General features: G+C 45.9%; 1 protein-coding gene across 2 annotated transcripts in view; it reads right to left on the reverse strand.

Annotated features, from left to right (window-relative positions):
* dennd1b (DENN/MADD domain containing 1B) overlaps positions 1-23,857 on the reverse strand; it is a 94,288-nt gene that overhangs the window by 63,409 nt on the left and 7,022 nt on the right. For both annotated transcript variants that reach the window (XM_031739751.2, XM_031739750.2), the window contains exon 3: positions 10,620-10,663. In XM_031739751.2, the coding sequence (XP_031595611.1) occupies positions 10,620-10,663 (44 nt within the window). The remainder of the gene's footprint in view (positions 1-10,619; positions 10,664-23,857) is intronic.

The following is a 23,857-nucleotide window of genomic DNA, read 5'->3' on the forward strand; positions in this document are numbered from 1 at the left end:
GATTCAATTATTTTCTAGCCAGAAGATAAAAACTTGAGTTGTGGTGGTCGCTGTAAAGTGTCGTCTCGGGCAGCTCGTGTCCAAGAACTGAGCGCCGAAAGGAAAAATGGAAACGTGTTAATCAAGTTACAGAAAGAGGCGAGGACGCACTTTGACCTTTAAGTTCGGCGTGCATAAATGAGTCTATGTTGGGGCTCAATGTCGCAAATGCATTTCCTTATCTGAGGGATTTTCATCCAAGGTGTCTCTGCTTACATTTTCCAGGCAGCTCATCAGATCGGAGATGCCCGATGCAAACACATGTAGAGGGGAATTTTTAAGCTGCAGATGTAGAGCAGGGATGAGACAAAGAGAGGACCGAAATGACAGGGAGACGGGGGAGATGCCACAGAAGCCAGATTTAGCGATGGAATAAAAAACTAAAAAATGAGAGAGAGCGAGGAGACGAGCAGAAGAACAATGGGCAGAGGCAGAGCTTCCTCTGGCCGCTGCAGACCTCAGACCCTGCAGAGATTCCTTTCATTAGGCTTTAATAGTATGCTGCCGGCTTGCCATTCTGACCTGCACTCTGTGCCGGTAATAAGAACGGCCTTCAGAGCCGGACCAAAGCAACAGAGCTGCTTGAGAATAGTGGGGGAAGTGAGATGGGGAGGGGGAGGAGGTGGGGAGAGAGGTGGAGGGGCACATGAGCCTATAAAGTGCACTTTCAAATTGACACGGGGGCGTTACATTTTCACATTCTTGCTCGCTCTGCCCCGGCTGATTGGAGAGGGAGATGGAGGGAAGAAGGAGTTTTGCCCTTCTGGATTTTTTTCTAATTCCCTGTACGAGTTCCTGTTCCCAGTGACCCCCTCTGGTGCAGCGCGTCTCGACTGAAGGAGGTTATTTTTGATTAACAACATCCCCGTGTTGTCAGAGCCACTGTTCAGATGGTGCTAAAGCTGGCAGACTGATCCTGCGGCCTTTTAAAGCACCTACCAACACCTGACAGTCGCATTTGCCTATTCCTACTGTATGTGAATTTGCCACCTCTACAGCCGGAGACACAGATTCCCTCTGGGGTGTCAGGAAGGGCGTCCGGCATAAAACTCGTCCAAATCAAACAGGCGAAGCTACCTGCTGTGGAGACCCTCTGCAGTAAACGAGCAGCTAAAAGTACCATAGCAAGAATTAAAAAAGACTAATCTGTACTTCAGGACAAGCGAGCAGTTTGTCCTCGGTAATATCCACCAAGGGGAGGAAAGTGTTTCTCTGATTGCTTTCTACATTTTTAGGACACAACACACACGCAGGATGAATTCAGTTATAAGTCAGTAATAATAAAATACATGACATCCCCTTAACCTCCGTCTGTCCACCCCCAAACTTGCTCCATGGCCAACAGCTGTAAATGAGTCACCTCCAATTTTAAAGCACTCCACTGGGGTCCAACACACGCCATCTACTGTATTACACCAATTTATTTTCAGTTTACTCCTCAATGGGTGTATTTATGTTACGGGGGGGGGGGGCTATTGCTCGGAGAGCGGCGTCAACAATAACATTGCACATTATTCCAGTGCTAATACCCTGTCCTGCTGATGTCCTGTCTACATATCACAGATGGGCTCAGACAGGGGAGAGCAGCAGTATTATGCCTCTGCTGAGATCTTCCACTGAATATATAACCACGTGATAGGGAGTGAGACATCTCCCCCTAACACACACACACACACACACACACACACACACACACACACACACACACACACACACACACACACACACACACACACACACACACACACACACACACACACACACACACACACACACACACACACACACACACACACACAGAGTTTTGGGCCAAGAGAGCTGCATATGCCGCAAACATACAAGCATGGGTTTCATTAATGAAGTGCCAGGAGGAGAGGGAGAGGGATATAGAGAGACAGCACGTGTGTGTGTGTGTGTGTGTGTGTGTGTGTGTGTGTGTGTGCTTACACTGAGCAGCCGGGGGGGGATTTCCTTCTTTAAGCTTTCAACTCCCACTGGGCTTAGCTCGACTGTATGAACCCTGATGTGGGCCTGCCTCTAACACATGGCGTCACACACTCTCGACACACACACACGCACACACACACACACACACGCACGGACTAACACACAAACAGAATGTATACACTGAAGCTCAGCAGGGGAGCAGTAGTGCAACACCGGCTCCTAAACATTTGGCGGTGGACGTCTCATTGACAGATGTACAAGGAACCTAGCAGAGAGGGTCAGGTCATCGCTGCGTCCTCCTCTTCCTCCTTCTCCTCTCCATCCTTCTCTCCCTTTACACCCTATTCATTTGTCATTTTTGCCATTTCTGTCTCTGACTGGTGGCTGCTGGTTGTGCCTTGTATGGGGTAGTTAAGGGAAGAAAAAAAAATGCATGCCCAATTAAGCCACATTGTTGTGCGTGTGATAGCTCTCCTGGCAACAGCGGGATGCGGTTCGGGTAAGCCTGTCGTCTACGACTGAGGCTTTCCTGGTTGACAGGAGCAACCTGTTTGCAAGCAAAGCACTCGTTTCCTCATCTGTGAGTTCGGCCATAACACACAAAGAGTTTGGCAGGATTCTCACATTTTTTTAGAGAAGATGAGAATCTGCAGGGCGGGATAGTAAAGCCAGCTTGCATACGTTCAAGCTGGGAACGCATCGGCTCCAGTCGGCAGACTTGGCCTCTGGAGATTATGGCTATTATTTGGGGACCTCTGGGTAGCCAGGCCAAGACTTCCTGTTTCAGGAGGAGGTCACAGGTTTACGCCCGCAGATAAATTTATCATGAGACGATAGCAAGCACCAGACATCCATGGATGTTATTTTCTGGGCTAAAAAGAGAAAAAAGACCCGTTTCTGTCTAAATTTAGTCACGAGGTGAAAGTTTAATGGCAGCACAACCAGCTACTGTTTGAAAATGCAAACATGTATATTTATTATTATCATTATTATAGCTACATATATGTATATGAGCTGGTTCGCATCGGTCTCATTCTTTTGACTGTCCAGAGGAAAGACTCAGAGGACTGAGGAGCATCCTTTCAGTTTTCCAACACATTTAATGTCGTGTTTTTCTGAACGTCCTAAAAGAAAAGCCGTAAACTTTTTATCCAACGTTGTGTTGACAGCAGGCAAAAATCTGCTTTTTGGCGTCTCTTCAAAAACACGGTTTACCTAAAGCCCGTCCAGACATGACCGCTTAACACAGAAACCAAAAGTCTTTTAAAAATGCGACGATGCAGATTCATGTGCAGAACCTGTTTGGAGATAGCAGCACGTTACCCTGAACAAAGACCTCTGATGACCTGTGCAGCACGAGGTGGAAGGATGTTTTGTCACATCGCTAACACTCTCCCGGTTCCCCGTTTCTAAATTTCTGTTCCCTCGCCGTGGCCACGTGTGCAACAGCTGCCTCCAACACAGCTCCCCGACTTGCACGTGTAAAATGGATGAATATAATAAACCTGCTGCACTGACACCTGTTGATGTGGTCTCCCAATCAGCTATTTGATCATAGTGACGGATATTATTGTTGGAGCTCGGTGCGACAGATACGGGCTAGTTTATTCTTCCTAAAGTGAATCCAGATAATGTACAGATTAACTGGATGCATCTGTGTATGTAGCTGAATCCACTACTATTCACTTGCAGGTTGGGAAACAGCCAGCAGTTTTTTCCTACCACTTTCTTTTCGCCAGTCACTCGCCGATATCGGAGAGATGTGAGCAACGGGGCGTGAAAACACTTCTCCTGCTCTCCTTTTCCCTCTCTACCACTCTTCTTCTCCCAGGAAGGCAGCCCAGAGGTCAGTGCAATCAAGACCCATGAGCAACAAAGGGCCCCTAGTTAGGCGTCCAGCTCAGTGCCTGAGCCAAAGGCCAGCTTAGCGGGGCGAGACTGTCCATTAGGCAAGACCCTGGAACACCCGAGGGATGTGAGGTGAAAAGGGTTAGAAGGAAGAATAAAAACAGTATCAACCCAGTCGCACACACACACATATTCTCAAAGACATACACAGATCATATGAGGCCTTGTTTGACACTGCTGTCAGGGTGCAGTGAAGGGGAAAGACAAGGCCCTGTGACACGCTGAGCATCACACACAAACACACACACACACACACCCTTAGGCTTACATCTCTCCATACGTGTAAACCCAAAGAAGGTAATAATTTCCATGTTTTTACAGACTTTCACAACAGATTCTCACAGGTTTGAGAGCTAACCATATGATCTACAACAGTGCCTCCAACCTCCGTCGCTGCAACAATCTCCTGTTTAACTCATCTAATTGAAATTTTCCTGTTAATATATCCATCTGTTCTCCTAGTAGATCTACGGCTTTTCTATTTTGCTCCACTGGGCATCAACCGACAGCAAAGCATCATCGTCTTGAAGTTAGCATGTCTGGCCCCCTGCCACCAAACCTTTGCACACCCACAAGGACTCCTTCACCACTGCTCTCGCCCACTTTATCCTCTTCTCCTTGGGGTCAACCCTCAGTCCCCTCAGGGCTGAAGTCACCAATCATGTCCACCGGTTCCTACGCTTTACCTCAATCCCTCAGACCGCTGCTGTCTCACCAATCCAATCGACCTCCTTTCCCCTGCCTCCCCCACCCAGGGCCAAGTCCACAGAACTGTGGCCACCAATCACGGCGTGTCAGGCAGCCGGTCCTGATGGAGCACCGTGTCAGAGCAACGCTGAAAGCTGCCGAGGATGAAGCCTCGAGAGACTGCTGCCTCTCTTCGCTCTTCTTCTTCCTCTGTCTGTCCCTCCCCTTCTTACTGTCTGGCTGATGACTCGGTGAGCTTTCCAGCAGAGACAGATATACGGGACTGTGTGAAGGGGAAACACGTCAAGTTTAGCCTGAAGTCATGGCATCTCGGTGACAACGCTGGCCACAATTAAAAAACCACAAAGACACGCAGCGATAGCTCTATAAGGCTTTACATGTCAGGATGAAAATAACCCAGTCATCTTTACACTGGGATGAACAACAACATTACATTTTACACCCTCTCATTAATATTAATTAAATTAAATCAAAATCATTCCAAATGCAGGAGCAGTGTGCAGCACACTGACTATTTATAAAATGACTGTTTAGGTTCGACTGGTTTTCTGTATGACTGCATCAGTCTGACATGTGTGAATAATCTTTACCTGACTGAGGTTTGTGGCCATGTGCTTACGCACAGCTTTCTTTAGGTCCTGCCCCTCATTTCAGTTTGAGTGCGTCCTCGCAGCACCATCATCTTTCTTCCCTGTTTCAGCCGTTCTCTCGTACAAGACCCATTTATTTATTTGTCCATGAGTTCGTTTGCTAATAATGTTGGTAGAAGCTAAGAGAAGCAGTCAACGGAAAAAATAATAACGCTGTTTTAACGGCAGCGTCTTCCAGCTACAAGCAAATGCAGCGATTCATTTACTTAAAGTCAGAACAGAAAGAAAGAACGGCAGCAGCCTGTGTTCAGAAAAAAACCAAAACATTTTATTTAAAAAAAAAAAAAACCCACAATGAAGGAGGGAAACAACAAATACAAAATAAAACAAAAAAGTTGTCTCTTCCAGCAAACGTTCTCCGATGTAAAGTCTTTTGTGCCATTTGGCGCATCTCAAAAAACAAAACAAAACAATCCAAAAAGTAGCTACATTAATACTGAAACAAACAAGAAGAGAAGGTAAAATATTCCCTCCAAACAAAACTTATAAATTCTAAATGTGCAAATCAGCCCGTGCATAATTACGTTGCTCCGCCCATCAAAAAGCAAAAAGTCCGCGCCTGCGCGAGTATATCGCCATGGTCTGTTATTTATGGAAGCCCGTTTCCGCCACTAAAGAATTATTTTAAAAAAGTATCCATAACTCAAACTTTTGACTTACTTTTTTCAAAATTTTGAGTTAATAACTCGAAATTTCGAGTTAGCGCTGCCAATCTGTAATCTACGTGAATGATGTCATTTCCTTGTTACCCGGAAGCTGAAGCCCTCAGCTACAAATGCTACAGCTAAGCTAGCAGTATTACAGCCTGTCATGAATGCACACACTGCTGAGTATTTTCAGTGTGGCTTCACAAATGATGAAATCCTTGTGTTATTGGCTGAATCACATGTCGTTACTATCAGCAAACGTTCTCTCAAAAGCGCCAATTTGTTGCGATCTGGTTTGAGTGCGCATTACACGTAGATTACTGATTGGCAGAGTTAACTCCAAATTTCAAGTTACTTTTCTCAAAATTTTGAGTTAATATGTCAAAACTTCGAGAGAATAAGTCGAAATTTCGAGTCATGGATACTTTTTTTAGTGGCGGAAACGGGCTTCCATAGGTTATTGGACTGACGATTGTTGGTTGGAAAATTTTTTTACATATCGCCCAACCTCAATATGCCGTGTTCGGTTTATGCCAAACGTGGAGGTGTATCATGACCAAACAGCTCCACCTTGGACATCCATCCTTCGTGTGAACCGACACAAAGACACAGCAGGTCTGTATCGAGGAAACAAAGCGCATTTTCCTTAAAACGTAAAACTGCATGGCAGAAAATAAACGCACAGAGTAAAGAGTAAAAGTACTTTACTATAATTTCTCCACAGAATAAGTCCCAGAATGCATTTAATAAAAAACTGATTTCTACATAGCGATGTATCAAAGCACAGATATTTCCTTAAGATCGAATTTGAACCGCAGCCTTGGCATAAATGAAAAACAGCATGTTTTACAGTCAACTCGATGCAGTTTGTAGCAGGAAGATCAAAGCTTCCTTATTACAGTAAAATGTGTGGAATAGCCACGGAGAGTTAACATCAACCTTAATAGTTAAAAGAAGGCCTTGCAGTAAAAACTATTCATAATTCAATATTTCCTTTATTTCTCTCTTGATATTATGCTGAAACCAGAGTGGATGAAAAAAAAAAAGATACTGCGTGTGTATAATTTGCAATTTCATGCAACAGTGGCTCATGAGGGGAAATATAAGATAAGGATTGTGGAAACATGAAGGCTGATGAATGAGAGGGGAGCAGACGGAGAGGATGGACAGATCTCCGTGTGCCCATGTCAGAACTGTAGGACAAACTGAATGACTGAAAAGGAAGGAGATGATGTGACAGTCACAACAAGACAGAAAAACCATAATTACAAACATAAGATAAAACCACTCAGGAAATCGACACAGCCGTAGATGGTAAATGGTAAATGGCCTGCATTTGTATAGCGCTTTTACTCAGTCCCTAAGGACCCCAAAGCGCTTTACACTACATTCAGTCATTCACCCATTCACGCACACATTCACACACTGGCGATGGCAAGCTACTGACAGAGGATTTCCTGAGAATAACAACAACTAGTTTCAGGTGCCACAATCATCTTCAGCAGATATGAAACAGCCCAACACAAACCTTCAAGCATACGTGCAAATCTCTATTTTTAGTGGAAAAAGGAAAACAATTCTCTTGATATCAAATGGTATGGATAACAGAAACACTCCCACTGGTGGGATACTGGGTCAATTTGGATTTCTGCTTCGAAGTTACTAAAAATAAATCTGATTTTTCCGACCAATAGCTCTCCAGGTAAGTGGACTGGTGCAGATGCATCGACTCTTCTCAGCTCTGGGATCCTTGTCTTATCGTTTTTCCAGACTTACACAAATTTAAGTCTTAAAGTTTTCGTTCCCTGGGATGATTCCTGCGTTTCATTTTATGCAAAGCTTAAAGGGCTCGACTACGTGACTATTTGTTAAACTGGTTAACTAATTATACAGAGTGAAAGTAAAAACAAGGAAATAAAACTGCAGCGTTGAAGATCGCCAAGCTGGAAAACTGCGTTTTACACTCGAAAGTAGAGCAATTTGCAAAAGGGTGTGTCCGAGAGACGAACTTCACATTTTGAAATATGGTGGAGCTGCTGACAGTTTCTGCAAGTTGGTCCTCTGTTTGTGAAACTTGCTGAGTGTTTATCATATTATCCTCTGTTCTTTACACAGAAGTGGGCCTTCTATACGCCACACTGTGGTTAGCGAGAATTAAGTGGCAGAACCGTGTGTGTGTGTGTGTGTGTGTGTGTGTGTGTGTATGTGTGTGCGCTGTGTTTTTTCCACTACTTTGGGATGAGATCTGAGAGGAAACGGACAGATTTCCATCTGTCTGCTTCATTTGCAAAAAAGAAGAAAAAAAAAGTCCTTCTTATGATTCAAATATATGCTTTAGCCACCTCTCTCTCCCTCTCTCTCTCTCCCTCTCTCTCCCCTCCCTCCCTCTCTCCCTCCCTTCTTCTCTCTCTCTCTTCCATCTCTGCTTCTCTCTGTCCAAATGGCATCTGTGGATGACCAGGGCACAAGTCTCAGGGGTTGATAGAGAACTAGTGTTGGGGGGGAGCGAAGGAGCGAGCACCTCTCACTTCACATTTCCCTAGCACCACCCCGGCATGCCAGCCAGCCTGCAGTCTGTTCTCCTTTGAGCTTTCTATTCTACCACTGAACAGGAGAAAAAAAATCAATTCATATTTCCATAATCCACACTCCTGTCTGTCTGCATGTCTTTGCCTCTCCCCCTCTCTCTCCCTCTGTCTGTCTTCCTCTCTCTACCCCTTCTCCCCTGGGGTAGACTAACCCCTCCACCCTGATCCTACGGCCTACAAATGTCATTACGCTGAGCAACAATAACGGCCTAAACAAAAGGAGGCCTCGCTCTGAGCTGCGAGCCCCTCTGCAGAGATCGCTGGCTGCTGGTGCCATATGCCGGCCAGCTCGGGCCACAGAAAGAGAGCGAGACTGTGGCTACAGAGGACTCCAACCTTCGGAGCCACAAAGGAGGAAAGGAGCCTTAATCCCGGTAATGAGGCCCGTGAATACAGCCTTTATGTATACGGGGGAAAGGGCCAATCCCTCTGTACACAGCAGGCTAACTGGCCATCTTAAGGGCCATCTTATCCACACAAACGATCTGGTCGACAACAGAATGAAAGAAAAGCGAGGTTGCGGGGGGCTAAAAAGGACAGACACACTGGAGAGGATGCACGAGGCCCACGTCAACACAAAAACTGTGTTGGCCCCATGTTTACGTCTTCATTTCAGTTTCCCCCCCTTCGCTTCCATTTCCTGTTCTTCCCTCTGCAAGTCTGTAATTTCTTGCTCGCTCTCCCATTCCCTCACTGCCTTTACCTCTTACTCTGATAGCACGCTCTGGTTCTTGTGGGGCAGGCAGACATAGCCTGAAGCATCTTTCTACAACTCAGTTTATTCCTCAAAGTGGATCAGAGAGGCAGGAGAGCTGTTTAAACTCAGTAGCTATGCTGCTGTGTTCAAGTCTATCGTAACCTTCGCCACATATTGGAGTCTATCAGCTACACGTCTGTTTATTCCCTCCTCTCAGCTGACAGGCTGCCCAAAGTCATCCGTCCAGCGATCCGGCTCCAGGATCTGCTCTGCGGTTGCTTTTAGCACCGAACACAATATACAGCCCGTCCTGTCTTCTATCACTCTCAGCCTGTCAGTGCAGCCTCCGCTCACCGATGATGGGCACGCGCACGTTGTTAAAGGCTGTGTTACTGTTTTGATCAAGTTGGGTTTAAACTGTAAAGGCGAATCAAAAAGAGAGAAAACACGACACCCCGCTGGGCTGGTGTATTTTTCTAAGGGTAAAGAGCCTTTTAAATGAGACGCTATTTAATCCAGAGTGCACAATTTCCCTGTGAGACACTGAGAAAAGCTGTGACTAGCATTAGGGAAGTTTTCAGTTCACTCACTCATTGGTTCTTATTTGAATTTTGGTTTTTTTAAATGTAGGAGGCTCGGGACTGTTTTGACACTAAAAGCTGAACACGTCCCAGGAGAGACCACGGCACTGGATTTTAACCAAAAACAAAGTGTATTTCATGTGAACCTGACATTCTGTGGTTAATAATGTCTGCCATATAGCACGGGTGCATCCTTGGAGCGAACCCAGTATCAGTGGTTGGACGTTTGGGCAGACTCAGACGGTTTGAACCTGTGATCACCTGACTGCTTAACTTTATCCCACGTTCTCTGCTTTGGTAAGAAATTCCATTAAAGTAAAGACAAATAAATATCTCAAAGCCAGAGTATGATTTGGAATTTAAGTCACACAAACTGGTAACAGACACTAACCCTCCGAGTGATTTTTATAAGAACGCTGAGCCAAAGAGCACAAACACACGTTTTATTTTTATTTCCGATTTGGAATGAAGAGAATAAATGGAAACAAAAGGCAAACAGGAGGACAATGAGAGAGAGAAAACAGAGGTGTGCATTCCTGTCACGGTTGCATGATAATTACTGATTCGTCAGTTATTGAAGACCTGCTCACTGCTTTTCATTACCAACAACAGACGTACAGTGAGACAGAGAGTAGGAGGGGAGAGAAGGAAGCGGCGGAGGTGGTGGTGGTGGTGGTGGTGGTAGGTTTTGGGGAAGGTTACCACAGGATGGCAGGGTGAGTGAGGGCATTAGGAAAAGGAAGGAAGGGAGATGCGAGAAGAGGAGGTGGTAGAGGTTGTCTGTAACATTGAACCAGGGGAAGATTTGGGGGGAGAGACAGAGAGAGGAATGAAAAAGCAGAATGTGTTCCAACCTGGTCTGTGTGGTCCTGGGGGAAGCTCCACAGCACGGTTGGATCTAGAGGTAATTGACAGACAGCATTAATCAGCGGGTGAGAAACACACCGTCTTTGCTAGCTGCCTCAGAACACATACATATTAATGAGAGGGGTGGGGGCAAGGGTGGCTGCTGCGAGTCTGTGCACGCACGCACACATGCATACTCACGCACACACACACACACACGCATGCACAGAGTGAGCAGCGCACAGTGAAAGACAAGACACAGAGTGTCTCGGCTGCATGTGCTGTAAATATGCAAATCTATACTCTCATTGTAGATATGAGTTTATATTACACACCAAATCATGCACGTTTAAGGAAGCCGCAGTAACACGTACCCTAGTTTATTTGCTTAATTATTGCTACATTGATTCAAGCCTGGCTGTTTTGCTGAGGAGATGTAACTCTTACACTAAAAGGTTTATTATTATTATTATTATTATTATTATTATTCTACAGCAGCGCTACATGAAACCGAACACACTGTGATATCCATTTGTAGTAAACAACTTAAAACCACACTGATGCTGACAGATGAGCCAAGGTGATTAACTGGTTTTGAATAAAGGAAATGAAATATGTGTGATACCCGTTTTATCAACCAGTGACTGCAAATACAGGAAATAAGCCGTGTTCGGCGTAGAGAGCGCTTCTATAAAACACTCTGTGGGGCACTTTTGGCTGCTGATCAGATGAAATTCAACGTCTGGTGAGAGAATTTCGTGTTTTAGGAGGATATCCTCAACATATCTAATCCTTGCTGCACCAGATACAAACTGATAAGCTAATAAAAGAAACGACAGACCAGCCAACATCCAGCAGTCGTATGTATTTAGCAAAGACCGAGTACAGAAACAGAATATCTGGATAGTGAATAAGGCGGTGATTGGCACACGTGATAAATAACCACGTAATCGGCGCCTCGGCCGGCGGTTGCCTCAGTGTGATCCACGAGCGTCCAAACTACACACACTAGTTTCTCTCAGGCTTAATGCTTTGTGGTTGAAATGAAGCGATCACCCAGCCACAGCCAGAACACAGGGGTCTGTGGTAAACATGGCTTCCACAGCTCCAAGGTCACCCCGTGACCCTGGCAAGAACAGCGAGGGTTTGCACAGACAAGCTCACACATGCCAAGTTCACTGTCACGGCCGTAGAAAAAGGCCCACAGGCTCATAAACACACCCCCACCTCTATGTAAACAAAGCAGAACGCGGAAAAAGTTCATGTGAAAGCAGCAAACCTCTCCGCGCGTTCAGCCGGTCTGAAACACGAGGACGACTAAGCCCTCTAACAGAAAGCTGAATTTACTGGATGCACCTCGATCCTCAAAAGAACGCCGCTGCTCGAATGAAGACGATATGCAACACGATGAGTAGCTTTGTGGCTAACGCACCGGGCTGTCCACGAGAGACAGGGGGACACAAAGGACCCACGGGTGACAGGACGCAGCACAATCAGTGATGGCTTACATAATCCTGTTGGATCATTTCATGGGCCCCATCCTGAAAAGACTGACAGAAAAAAAACACAGCAGAGCTCCAAGCTCTACGACCCCCCATCGCCCCCGACAGTTCGGCCTGTTTTATGCTTATTTACTGGGTGAGAGGATGGGAACTGCTGCTGGTGAACGATGCAGGACAGAGGAACCAGACGGCTTGTTCTGTACACCAGCTGAAGTATTGATGAGGAGAAATTCCCACCTATTCAGGTGTATGAAAACCATACGGTCCCAATAACCTTTAAATCGGCCCTTTCGATCCGGGAAAAGTCCCTGCGTGCCTACCTGACATGTTCATTTTGAGTTTGGTGTCATGCCTAGAGCAGAGAGAGAGACGTGCATGAATAACGTCAGAGGGCGAGTCGCAACTACACGCAAAGAAGACTTTTCTCGTGCAGCGGGGAGAACATTACCAAACACTCTCCTTTATCATTCATATGTCCTTCTTGTCTTTACTCCAGGTGTTTATTCTTTCTCTTCTACTCATTTTTCTCTCTCCATCCCAACCATTTCAGCTCTATTGCTGCTCCATGCTCACCTCCTTTCTCCCCCCTCATCCCGCTCTCCCCAGTTCTGCACCCCCTTCTTTATTTTTCTCACCGTCTTGCAATCACATACCCCTCCCCTTCACAACGTCCAGAGCGTGTGGTGGACGCAAGAGGGGGCCCGAAGGGGGTTAAGGCTGAAAGTTGAAGGTTACAGAGGTGAAGAGGACCCCCGCTGCTCCTCCAGGGGACACAAATGTCACTATGACAGATCCTGCACTGGTTTATCCTCCCTCCCCTTCTGCACACGCGCACACACAGTGAGAGCTCCATGATACGTCTCATTCTGAAAAACACCAGAGACACCTGAACTCTGCAAAGACTCCAATTCAGTTTCCTCTGAGAACAACGTGCAAAATGTTACTAGCTCAAACATCCTTTCATACTGTTTATAATGTGATTTGCACGTGCACTCTCTCCATCGCCTCTGTGGATTTAGACTCTGGGGGTCGCTCCAGTATGATGTGGACTTTACACTTACATGCTTTCTGTTGCTAACAAGGACATAAACCACTTCCTGCGTCCAGCAGACAAGGTTAGCAGTAAGCTGGAGATACGGGGGGGTCAACAGCAAGTGTGTGTGTGTGTGTGTGTGTGTGTGTGTGTGTGTGTGCACAGAGAATAATTAATGGTAAAAGTGCTTATAGGGCACCTTTCAATTTGAACAGTCAAATCAGTTTCTACTACAAGTCTTCTTCATCACACACAAGCGTTTTTGTCTAACATCCAAATAGACGAACTCACACCCTGATGGATGGATCTCTGAGTATCTTGCCCCAGCACACTTTAGCATGCGGGCGCGTGAAGGGGTAAGAACTTCCGACTGGCAGACGACCCCGCTCTCCCGTATCCTGAATGATGGGACACTCGTGCTTTTGTAACTGGAAAAACTTCAGCGCCGTGGTCGAGGATACCTCTGAAACCTTCGTAAAACCAAGCTACTGCTTCCTGCTGTTTGCTTAGACATCCGTCATGCACAGGGCTTTGGGCCCACTTGCATAACAGACTGATCTGATAGACATACGCCTCTCCCATGTCAATCAAACTACAGCTGACAGATTCTATACAGAGCTGTTGCAGGCCAGATTAAAACAGGCCATTTTAGCTCGAGTGACAAGGTGAAAACAACCTATAGCATATTTCACCCCGGTGGGGTGTAAACAGATTCAGTGGGTGAGAATTGAATTGAAATCACCCATCGAGGGTTAGATTCCTCCATTCGCACCTGAGAAAATTGATGTGGGCAAACGTGGCGATGAGCAAGGACCGACCACTGGTCTGTTTGCCCTGTGTGCAAATGTGTACTGTGTGAGTAGATGCGTGTTTACAGATAGACAGCGAGCTCAGGAGTGAATATTTACAGTACACTAGCTTGTCCATTGATCCCTGAGGGCTTTGAGCATGGCTGAACTCCAACAGTCACAATGGGGGCAACAAGCAGGCAGCCCCTGAGCCGTGACACAGATACTGGTGAGATAGGCGGTGCTGGTTGATCAAAAATCAGTGTTTTGGCAATTTCTGAGACATCTGCCTTTGAAAGTCAGTGGAAAAATGGATTAATGGGGAAAGCTGGGAGCGGCGTGCAGGGCGGTGGGAGGAGAGTGGAAAGACGAGGGGAGGGAGGAGGTGGGTGCGTTGCCTAAAGGCTGTCCGCAGATGAAGCAATTTGCTCGTCACCCTTCGCTTTGCAGCTGACGGTTGGTCGCTAGTGAACACGCCAGGCTCTGGTAACCATACTGAAATTTCCCACCTCGACATAAGTCAGTGAGCGATGCTTTTCACCCCACTGGCGGTCACCTCGATCCCGCACCCAACAGCTGAAAGAGGTTTAGTCCTTACCCACCAACTTTGCTGCTAATGGCAGGATTTCACAGTTCGCCATATTGCTGCTAGTGTTCTCCATCAGAACCATGTGGTTAAACAGAAATAGACCCGCAAGCAGCAACGAAGAGGCCGAGAATTTCTGCAGGGCACGAAATCTAAACCGGACCTGTCGAGAGCTTGTCAAGTTTGGTGCCCTCGCGTCCTTTTTGGGAGGTTCACCATGAAATTTGGTGGATTGTAACTGACAAATAGTTCGGATTGTTAAAAAAGAACAATAATCTGATTACATCTGTGAGGATTCATTTGAACCAAATTCAGTGCAGATTCCATAATGTTTATACAGTTTTTACAGTTTCTGAATGCAACATAAATATGGTCAACATGACGAGTTTTTGGCAGGATACAGCGTGTCAAACAAGTACTGAACACCTCACCAGGTAAATCTACTTCTAAAGGTGCTGTTGACATGAAATTCTCACCAGATGACGACCTATCGAATCCACACATGCACAGAAATCAAACCTCAGATGTCCATAAATTATGTGAAATAATGAGAGACGACACGGGGAAAAGTATTGAACACATGAAGAACGGGAGATGCATAAAGGGAGGACCGTCACGACACCATGTGAAATCTATCAGCGATTAGAATCATCAGCGGGTTCATTTACAGCTGATGGCAGATAAAATGCGTCATAAAAGAAACATGTCATGATGGGTAAAACCAGTGAGCTCATTGCTAAACATACTGATGGCACTGGTTACAGAAGGATTTCCCCAGTGAGCAGTGTTGGGGCCGTAATCTGAAAGTACAAAGAACCTCATTTCACCGTAAAGAGTTGTCCAAGAGGACTCAACCACCAAGGCACACTCACCACACAAGACTCCACTGCAGGAGACAAAGCACGTTGAAACATGTTTGCTTACGACATTTAGTCAAGCTTGTGAAATACTGGGAGAACATTGTCACCTGAGACCAAAGCTGAACTCTCTGGCTGCCGTAATACACACCATGTTTGGAGGTCAAAACACCAACACGGTTGGAGGTGGGAACATCAGGATGTGGGGCTGTTTTTCAGCACCGGGCACTGACACGCTTCACATAACCAATGGAAGGATGAATAGAAAAAATGTACCGAGACATTCTTGATAAAAATCTGCTGCAAGGCTGATGTTTCAGCAAACACACGGCCAAAGAAACTCAACTGGATTCACAGAAAGCAAATAAAGCTACTACATGACCCAATTCAAATCTATGTAAGAACTAAAGGTCAAAGTTCATTGAAGATAACCATGAAACCTTTATGTGGAAGGCTGGGCCAAAATCACCCCTGAGTTTCTGCACACAGGAGGAGTATTAAAGCATGTTCAACACTGTCTTCTCTTTGTAATTTCTCATTATTGCAAATACCTGAATTTATAGACGTCTATGGTTTGATGTCTGCATGTCTGGACTGGACGGGTTGTTAACGACCTCTGATGAGAATTTTATGTCAACAGCGCCTTTAGAAATAGATTTACTTGGAAAAGTGGTGAAGTGTTCAACACGTATTTTACCTGGTGTAAATCAGACACTAACATAATGCCAAACACATTTCTTCTTACTGCAGCACAACCACCCGTCACCAAATGAGTTATTAGTTTGGACAACCTCAGGAACGGGCGATGGGTCCGATACATAAACTCGTTCCTTCCTGTTTCACCGCCGATTTGATTTGAGTGTAAAAATCTGAATCTAGACCCAAAGATATGAGATCAGCACATTTCGGCTCACTGGTTTTGGTCACTGGTGGAAGAACGTATGAGACAAAGCAGAAAGCCAATAAACACGACGTAGTAACTCTACCTTCCCTCCGATATCTTTAAGTCTTTGTATAAATTTCTATCCGATACTTCTGGCACATTCAAGTAAGCAAAAAAATGAAAAATGCTGGCATGTTCAACTTGGCATAAATCTATTGCTTCTTGGGATTTTCAAGTAGGCTAAAAAGAAGCTGTTGGCAGAGGATGTCATTGCTAATGCTGCTGGTTGGAAGAAAAAGTTGGCTCGTTACAGCAGCGTGTCAGAAACCTCTCACTGCCCAGTGCAGCATGGCAGCTCGCTCGACTTCAAGTCATTTTGTCACCAAACTAAAAAAAGGAAAGTCCAACTTGCACGATGCTAAATAAAAACGAGTCTTTTCAAACTGTTCGAAGAACCCTGATGATGATCGCGGTTCACGACTGCGGTGCAGAGGCGTATGCGCAGCGCTTCTATAGGATCGCCTCAACAACAGCAACCTGAATGCGTGGCTTTAAAACTGTTTTCAGCAAAAACCCCTAAATCCAGTGTGAATACACATTTAGATGAAAGCTCCTATTTTATAATTCTCTATACTATGTGAATCAAACACAGACTCGCAGCCCTCGTGGCCATCCACTGTTCTAAAGGCATAAGAAATGCACTTTTTCCACGAACGACTGTGTGTTGCGAGTGAATAGGGGGCCTGTTTGTTAAGAGAGGCCAAATCCCATATGGTGAACAGCAGCTCCTCCGGTGAGAAGAGAATCTGCGAAAGCCACCGGCAGCCCCTCTCCTCCATCCGAGCTCCAGAGATGAAGGGATGTAGCGCCTGCCTCTCCTTGTTCCTCCTTTCTCCCACTCCCTTTGCCTCCCTTTCTTGGCCAGGGGTTAAACTGCTGCACTCTAACCTCCTTGGCAATGATTTCATTCATTTCAGTTTCTCTCACTCACTCTCATCTCTGAGAGATTTATTTCACAGTGTGCAGTGGATTAGGCCCCCTCGTACGCCCCTGGACAAAAGCATTGTTTTAGCGCTGGCCCGCTCGCTGTAACTGGAGGAAGCCGCCGCTACCCAGCGTCCACAATATGGCCATTGTGGACACGGGGCTAGAGGGACCCTGCCTCCGAGGCCGTCTAGACTTTGAGCCTGGGCCGATTGGAGAAACGGGGAGAAAATCCCATCAGGCAGTGGAGTGAAAGTTAACTAAGGTAACCTGCTGTGAACCTGATGAAGATGTCAAGCCAACATATGGCAAAAAATGTCTATTGTCAGAACGGGGAGCTTTCTTCCCTCTGAGGGAGGGTACGGTAGGAGGAGACGAAGGGTGGCTAAAGAAAACCGGGGATGGGAGGGGGGTGCGCAACCTAAAGAAAGGAATAACTGCGGTGGTCATCGTTTTACTTCTGGATCAGTAGTCTTTTTCTGGCCGGGAGGAGGCCCAACCCCTCCGCTCGCAATTAAAGGCGTAAGCAGATTAACTGGCATCTTTCAAAGGCCAGCAGAAAGAAAAACACTCGCAGGCGCTTTAAACTGTTTTTCCCTTTTTGCCCACCGAGCCTTACATTTCATGCCGATTTAGCGAGCAGAGGTTCGGAAAGAGAAACTTCTTAAACTATGATATGGTTCTTAGGTGTTCTAACACCGATTGGTCACACCGTGTTGGTACAAGCAAAGTCTCGGGTGCCCGGATTACGATTAAATTAAAACCTGACGCCGCGATACAAAACACCATATAATCGTTCCGCTGCGTGGCACCGTTGATCTAGATTGGCTCCATAAATAGGTCTTGATGATATTTAATTCCAATGCTTCAAATCTGAATAAACAAAAGAAAAGAAGAAGGAAAAAACCCTCTAAGGTAGAGCCTGCTTTACCAGCCAAAAAACCCAACTGGCAGGCTTCACATGTGAGAGATGTTGGCCTCGGGGATTTCGAAGCCATCTCTACAGCTACATCTGAAGAAGATAAACAACAGTCTCAGCTGGAAGGAGAAGAAAGAAAGAGCTGCATGGAGATGATGTGACCCTATTAATGCCACATTAGTTGTTCTGTCTTTCCAGCTATGTGAGAAAAATGCTTCAGTGGGATGTGCAGAGAGAGAGAGAGAGAAGTGAAAGCGATACTGTCTCCAGGCTAGTTGGGATGCAACCCAATTTCACAGCTTCACGAATGAGTGGCACAGCATATGGATGCAACCTTTGTGACAGCCTCTGTGTATCACCACGTATCAGCGTTGATATTCCCAGTCAGATTCCATACTGGTCCAACATTGTGTCAAAGGCTGGCTCCGCATGACTGCATCTTCAGCGCAACACCAGGCGTGGCGTGTTTGTCGGGAGGAGGCGGGTGTTAGCCTCCTAAGCTAAGAAGAAAAAAACAAACCGGCGTCTCCCAAGACAGACTCCTCTCTAAACTTCCTGCTCGACGTTCACAACAATGAAACCGATGATGGCAATAAAAATCCCTGAAATCTGAGACAGAACCTGGGATCCAAGTTATGACCTAGATTTTTCTCTGTGATACTGAAGCAGACGACAGAGTTTTGATTACAGCGGCACAAGTTTAAGGTGAGGATCTCGCCGCCTGGCTGCCGGCTGATTGGTTGGAAAAACCCAACATATCTGCACATAGTCACGGATTTCCTTCCATATGGTCCAACCATCTGCCTCAGTCAACAGCATCTATAAAAGCAGTGTAAACGAACAACTCTATTATTAGGCTAATGTGCATAAAAACAAGAGCACACCGAGGGCAACTTTGGTCATTTTTTCCTCTTTTGTTCCACAAATCTTGTTGAAACTGCCGGGAAAGTATTCTTGTGGACTCGTTTGTCAAAGACACTTTGTAGTAAAGCACAATTTGCTGGGTCATGTGACAGATAACGTATACAATGATCGGGGTCATTGTCAGACAGTCGGATACTTGGGAGAGAGTTCCTTTTCTTTTCTCTGAGGTGGCGGTAACAGCATCAGAGGAAACGCGGTGCAGAACAGCAGCTCCTTGAGATGCGGAGGGGATCGATCTCTGTTAATGTCATATGGCACAGCACCCAGAGGCAGCCGCGTGGTACTGATGACAGTGTAAAGCCTTGCCTTTGGCGGCTACATGCTCGGTGCTGCCGAGCTGTGATTTGAAGTTCACATGTAAAGGCTGGCAGACAGACAGCTCTCAGTCAGGCAGTCAGTCAGTCTTTCCACAGGGATGACAGTATAGCTGTATCTGTTAAAAGCATACAATAGCTCCTAATCTCCAACACAGTCACGGGGATCTCGGTGCTCTGCAGGACTGATGGACAAAGTACTGACAGAAAAACACTCAGCCAACACCCACACCCACACACACACCCACACACTTCTCAGAAATGTAATTGGCTTCTATAGAAAAGTGCACGTCAAGTTTTGCAGAACAACAACTTGGGGACTAAGGGGAATACACCACGTCCTGCACAACGTCATCTCTAAAAATAAAGGTAAATAACAGCTTGCATTATCTTTGCTGCAATAAAACGTTGTTTTCAATCACACATCACCGTGTACGCCTCCTGTCATTTCAGAAAAAAATCATCATTACTCACTTAATCATTCTTCAAATATTTTCTCCAAGCAAACAGAACAATGAGTCAGCAAACAGAACAAACATGCATCTCTCACCAAAGCCCAACACACAACATTTGTTAATAGGCTTCATATTAAAGTAAAACCACTGTGTGTGCACGTGTGTCGATATGAAAACAAAGGCCCAGTGGCTAAATGATGATTTGCAGTGATAAATGGTCTCAGACATCCACACTGACCTATATTTTCTGTCCTGAAAAAATAGGCCAGAACCCAAATTAAGGGCCAGCAGGGGCGACTCCACGGATGTAAACGCCATCGTCTTCAGAGTAATTGTGGGGTGTTAGGCAACATCGGAGCAGCCTAGGGTGGAGAGACGTAGCCTGAGGGCAAAGCTGCTGGCATGTAAATAGTGAGAATAGAAGCTGAGATGACAGCACAGACAGTTTTATTTGGCATTAGACACTAAATTAAGGTCTAAAGGACAACAGCCTGGATGTCAGGATACCAGTGCTCACATCACGTCAGTAAGTAGGTTGATTTCCTTAATTGCCGGGGGAAACATTTCTGTCTTTTACATCACTTTACGTGGCTCTATGTGGCATCAGCCCTGTGAGATTTCACCTTTTCCAACATTGTGGTCTTTCCCCAGTTTTTTACAAAAAGCTGGAAATCTTTCACAAACAGGACCGACCTCTGAGAAGCAGAGAGCAGTCCGCTTTTTTGGTTTTTAATCACAAACACTCACATGTACACCTCACACAAAGTGCGGTACCGTTTAACATGCTTGGTAACCATATTACTCGCCTCGTTCCCGCTGCACACGATACGGGAAGTGGGCCAATTCATGCAGTCATGAAACGGGACTCAACCCCTAATCCTTTTAAAACCCTGTCACCGCGGTGCTCTACATGACAGGCGCAAAAGTCCACGTATTTCCCAGCACAACTTTTTTTCCTTAATGAAGTCTAATTTGCCAGAACAGGTCAGACTGAAACTCAAAGCAACATTAAAACAGGGTCTGTGCTAATCATTCATCGGTGGGCTAAAGTAGGCCACGCTGGTATTACACGCATACGAACCAGCCAATCACTATTCTTTGAGTCTGAATAATTGGGGGTTTTTTTTGTGTGTGTGTGTGTGTGTGTGTGTGTGTGTGTGTGTGTGTGTGTGTGTGTGTGTGTGTGTGTGTGAGAGTGTGTGTGTGTGTGTGTGTGTGTGTGTGTGTGTGTGTGTGAGAGTGTGTGTGTGAGTGTGTGTGTGTGTGTGTGTGTGTGTGTGAGTGGTTGGTTGTGCATGTTTGTACCATCTGCTGCTCTGCACGTACACACTCCTGCCCATCAGCTGAGTTTAGCAGAAGGAAACAAGCCACCAACAACACGTCTTAAGCTGCAAGTGGAGGTAATGTCATGAAACTCTTCTGCTTTCATCAAAATCATTTTAAATTATTGATCCATCCCTGCTTTCTCCCACTTTTCTTCTCCCCTCCTGTGGAAGGGGAGAAAGTCTAAAAATAGCCGGTGAGTGTCGGTGCCTAGAAGTCTTTCCATGTTCTCCCAGTCTGGCAGCATGAGTGAATTCAGATGAGCCTCCTGCAGCTCCCACAGCCGCTGCGTCTCATCTCATGCACAGCGTCGCACATCCGTACCGATGTGCATACGCATGCACGGCCATACGTGCGCGGGGCACACGCTATACATTTAAAACACGTACCTGCTATCACACAGTCTCTCTCTCACACACACACAAAGAACTGTTTGCCCTGGGAGTTCGAGTGCTGTGTCAGTCAGTCGGAGAGCTGAGCGAGCAACCCCCCCCCAAACATTCCCACCTCTCCGTTTATAAACCACCGCCATCAGCATAATTCTTCCTCACATACCTGTCTGCCACACCCCGTCTCAGTTTGCCCCAGTTCTTCACACTTTAGCCAAAAAGACTCTATTTTAAAGAAACAGCAGTTAAGATGATGCATGGATCGGTGCCACGTGTGTAGCCCGGTGATACAGCGTCACTTTAAAACTTGTAAATGACTCTTTGTAGGGTCCGTCTGTCCCGGTGAAAACAAGAGACGACCAGAGTCAGAAAGAGAAGGACTGAAACTTTTTAATGACCATAAAAGCAACGGTGTGATCTCACAGAAAACCTGAGAACGACACCTTTAAAACACATGGGCTTGAAAAATGCACCAGTGTTAGAGAGAATGAGCAGAGAATAACCACAGTTTGGTCTCCACACGAGGAGACCTCACTGTCCTGCTGCCAGACCAGCAACTTCTGATTAACAAAAGCACACCAAAGTACCAAAGGGGTTTTTTCTTTTTGCAGATAATGTTCAGTTTTGCTCCCATAAAAAATGAAGTGTAATATTCGTAGGTCACGATCACAGCCAAAACCACTTACGCCCACCAAACATAGATACTTCTGGTTTGACAGTCCATTGGTGTTGTGACCTGGGGAGAAATTACGGGAAAAAATAGGAAAAGAGCTGGAAGCAGGCCATTACATCGTGGCTGAGCGACAAATGACTCCAGAGCAAAGCTGCAGAGCGCTGACCAAAACAGTGAAGCCTCTGTTGTCATATATAACCAGAAATCTAAATACAAACGAGTCTTACTGACACGTTACAGCTCAGTGTGTATCAGCGTTGTCGTGCAGACCCACGGAGCCAGCCTTTCATATCTAAACTGCTTATTCTTAGTATTTTTTACTACATACGCCTCCATTTCATCCAACTTAATGATGATGCAGTAAAACAGTTAAAACACTCATGCACCTGTTACTGCTGCTAATATAATAAAGAACAGGATGCATCACAACCAGCACCAACTTCAACCTGAATAGGCTCGATAAAGTCGAGGAAGTCGAGGGACTCACGCCATGCAAAACTGGGGTTTAGTGTCACACCCGAGCATACGTGGAGGGGCCAGGGATCGAACGAATAACCCTGTGATTAGCGGACAACCCGCATTAGCACCCGAGCCGGTGCCGCTGCCAGCAGGAAACGGATCAAAGATAACAAAGAGTTTGAATATTCTGTGTAAAAAGAGCCAATTTACCAAAGTCATGAGGGTGAGACGAGAGAGAAAGGGAGAAAGGCTGAGAGATAAACAAAGTGTGAGACCCTAGGGTCCTCTCAGGAGTGTGAGTGGAGGAGTGTGGCCTCTCTAATGATCAATCAACACCCTCCTTGCTGCCATGGCATCTGTTAGTACTCCAATGGCCTCCCGTCTGAGTGTGAGCCCGCTGCAAACTCGACACACAGCTGGTATCCAATCAAACTTCAGAACTCACAAAGCCTGGGTCAAGGAGCAATTCTGACATTTTGTCGAATGTCGGTGTTCAACCTTTTCTAAAAGTTCGATGACACGGGAGTTTGGCTCTGTGAATATTGAAGGGTGGAAGTGGGAAGGAGTGAAAGGCAAAGGAAAGAAATGAACATTACAGTGCTGCTCGAGGGCGCTACAGCGGCGAGAGAGGCGGAGCGATGACTAACAGGGGACACCGTGAGACCTTCGGATCTCAGCGAAAAAGTTCCCATTACGTAGAATAAAACTTACTTTTCATAATTGGACAAAGTAAAGCCATCAGGCTGCACGCTACACCTTACATTTCTTAAAAACCCTCAGAGTCCCCGAAAATCAGCGCATTCGCAGTCCTCCTGCAGCATATTTTAACACTGGCAGGAAGCTATGCTGAACACTGAAACCTGTCACTTATCTCAGACAAAAAGAGACACTTGCTCAAAGGTATACAACTGACAGGCACAAACATGGAAACAAGATCACAAAAAGTGCTTTCATCCATCCTCCAAGGGCAGAGGATCTCATGCTTCACAGATTGCAGAAGACGTCAGTCTATCGGCAGGTTTTTGGGAAACAGTCACAAATATTCATTCATAAATTCACTCACAATTTGGAGGCCGCAGTTTTTGAACTGTGGAAACAGTGCAGACAGAAAATAGGTTGTAGTTTATCGAACAGAGAGAATAAACAGGAGCCGCGTT

Source organism: Oreochromis aureus, linkage group 17 (genome assembly GCF_013358895.1).
Source record: "Oreochromis aureus strain Israel breed Guangdong linkage group 17, ZZ_aureus, whole genome shotgun sequence".
In the NCBI taxonomy this organism is placed as follows: domain Eukaryota; kingdom Metazoa; phylum Chordata; class Actinopteri; order Cichliformes; family Cichlidae; genus Oreochromis; species Oreochromis aureus.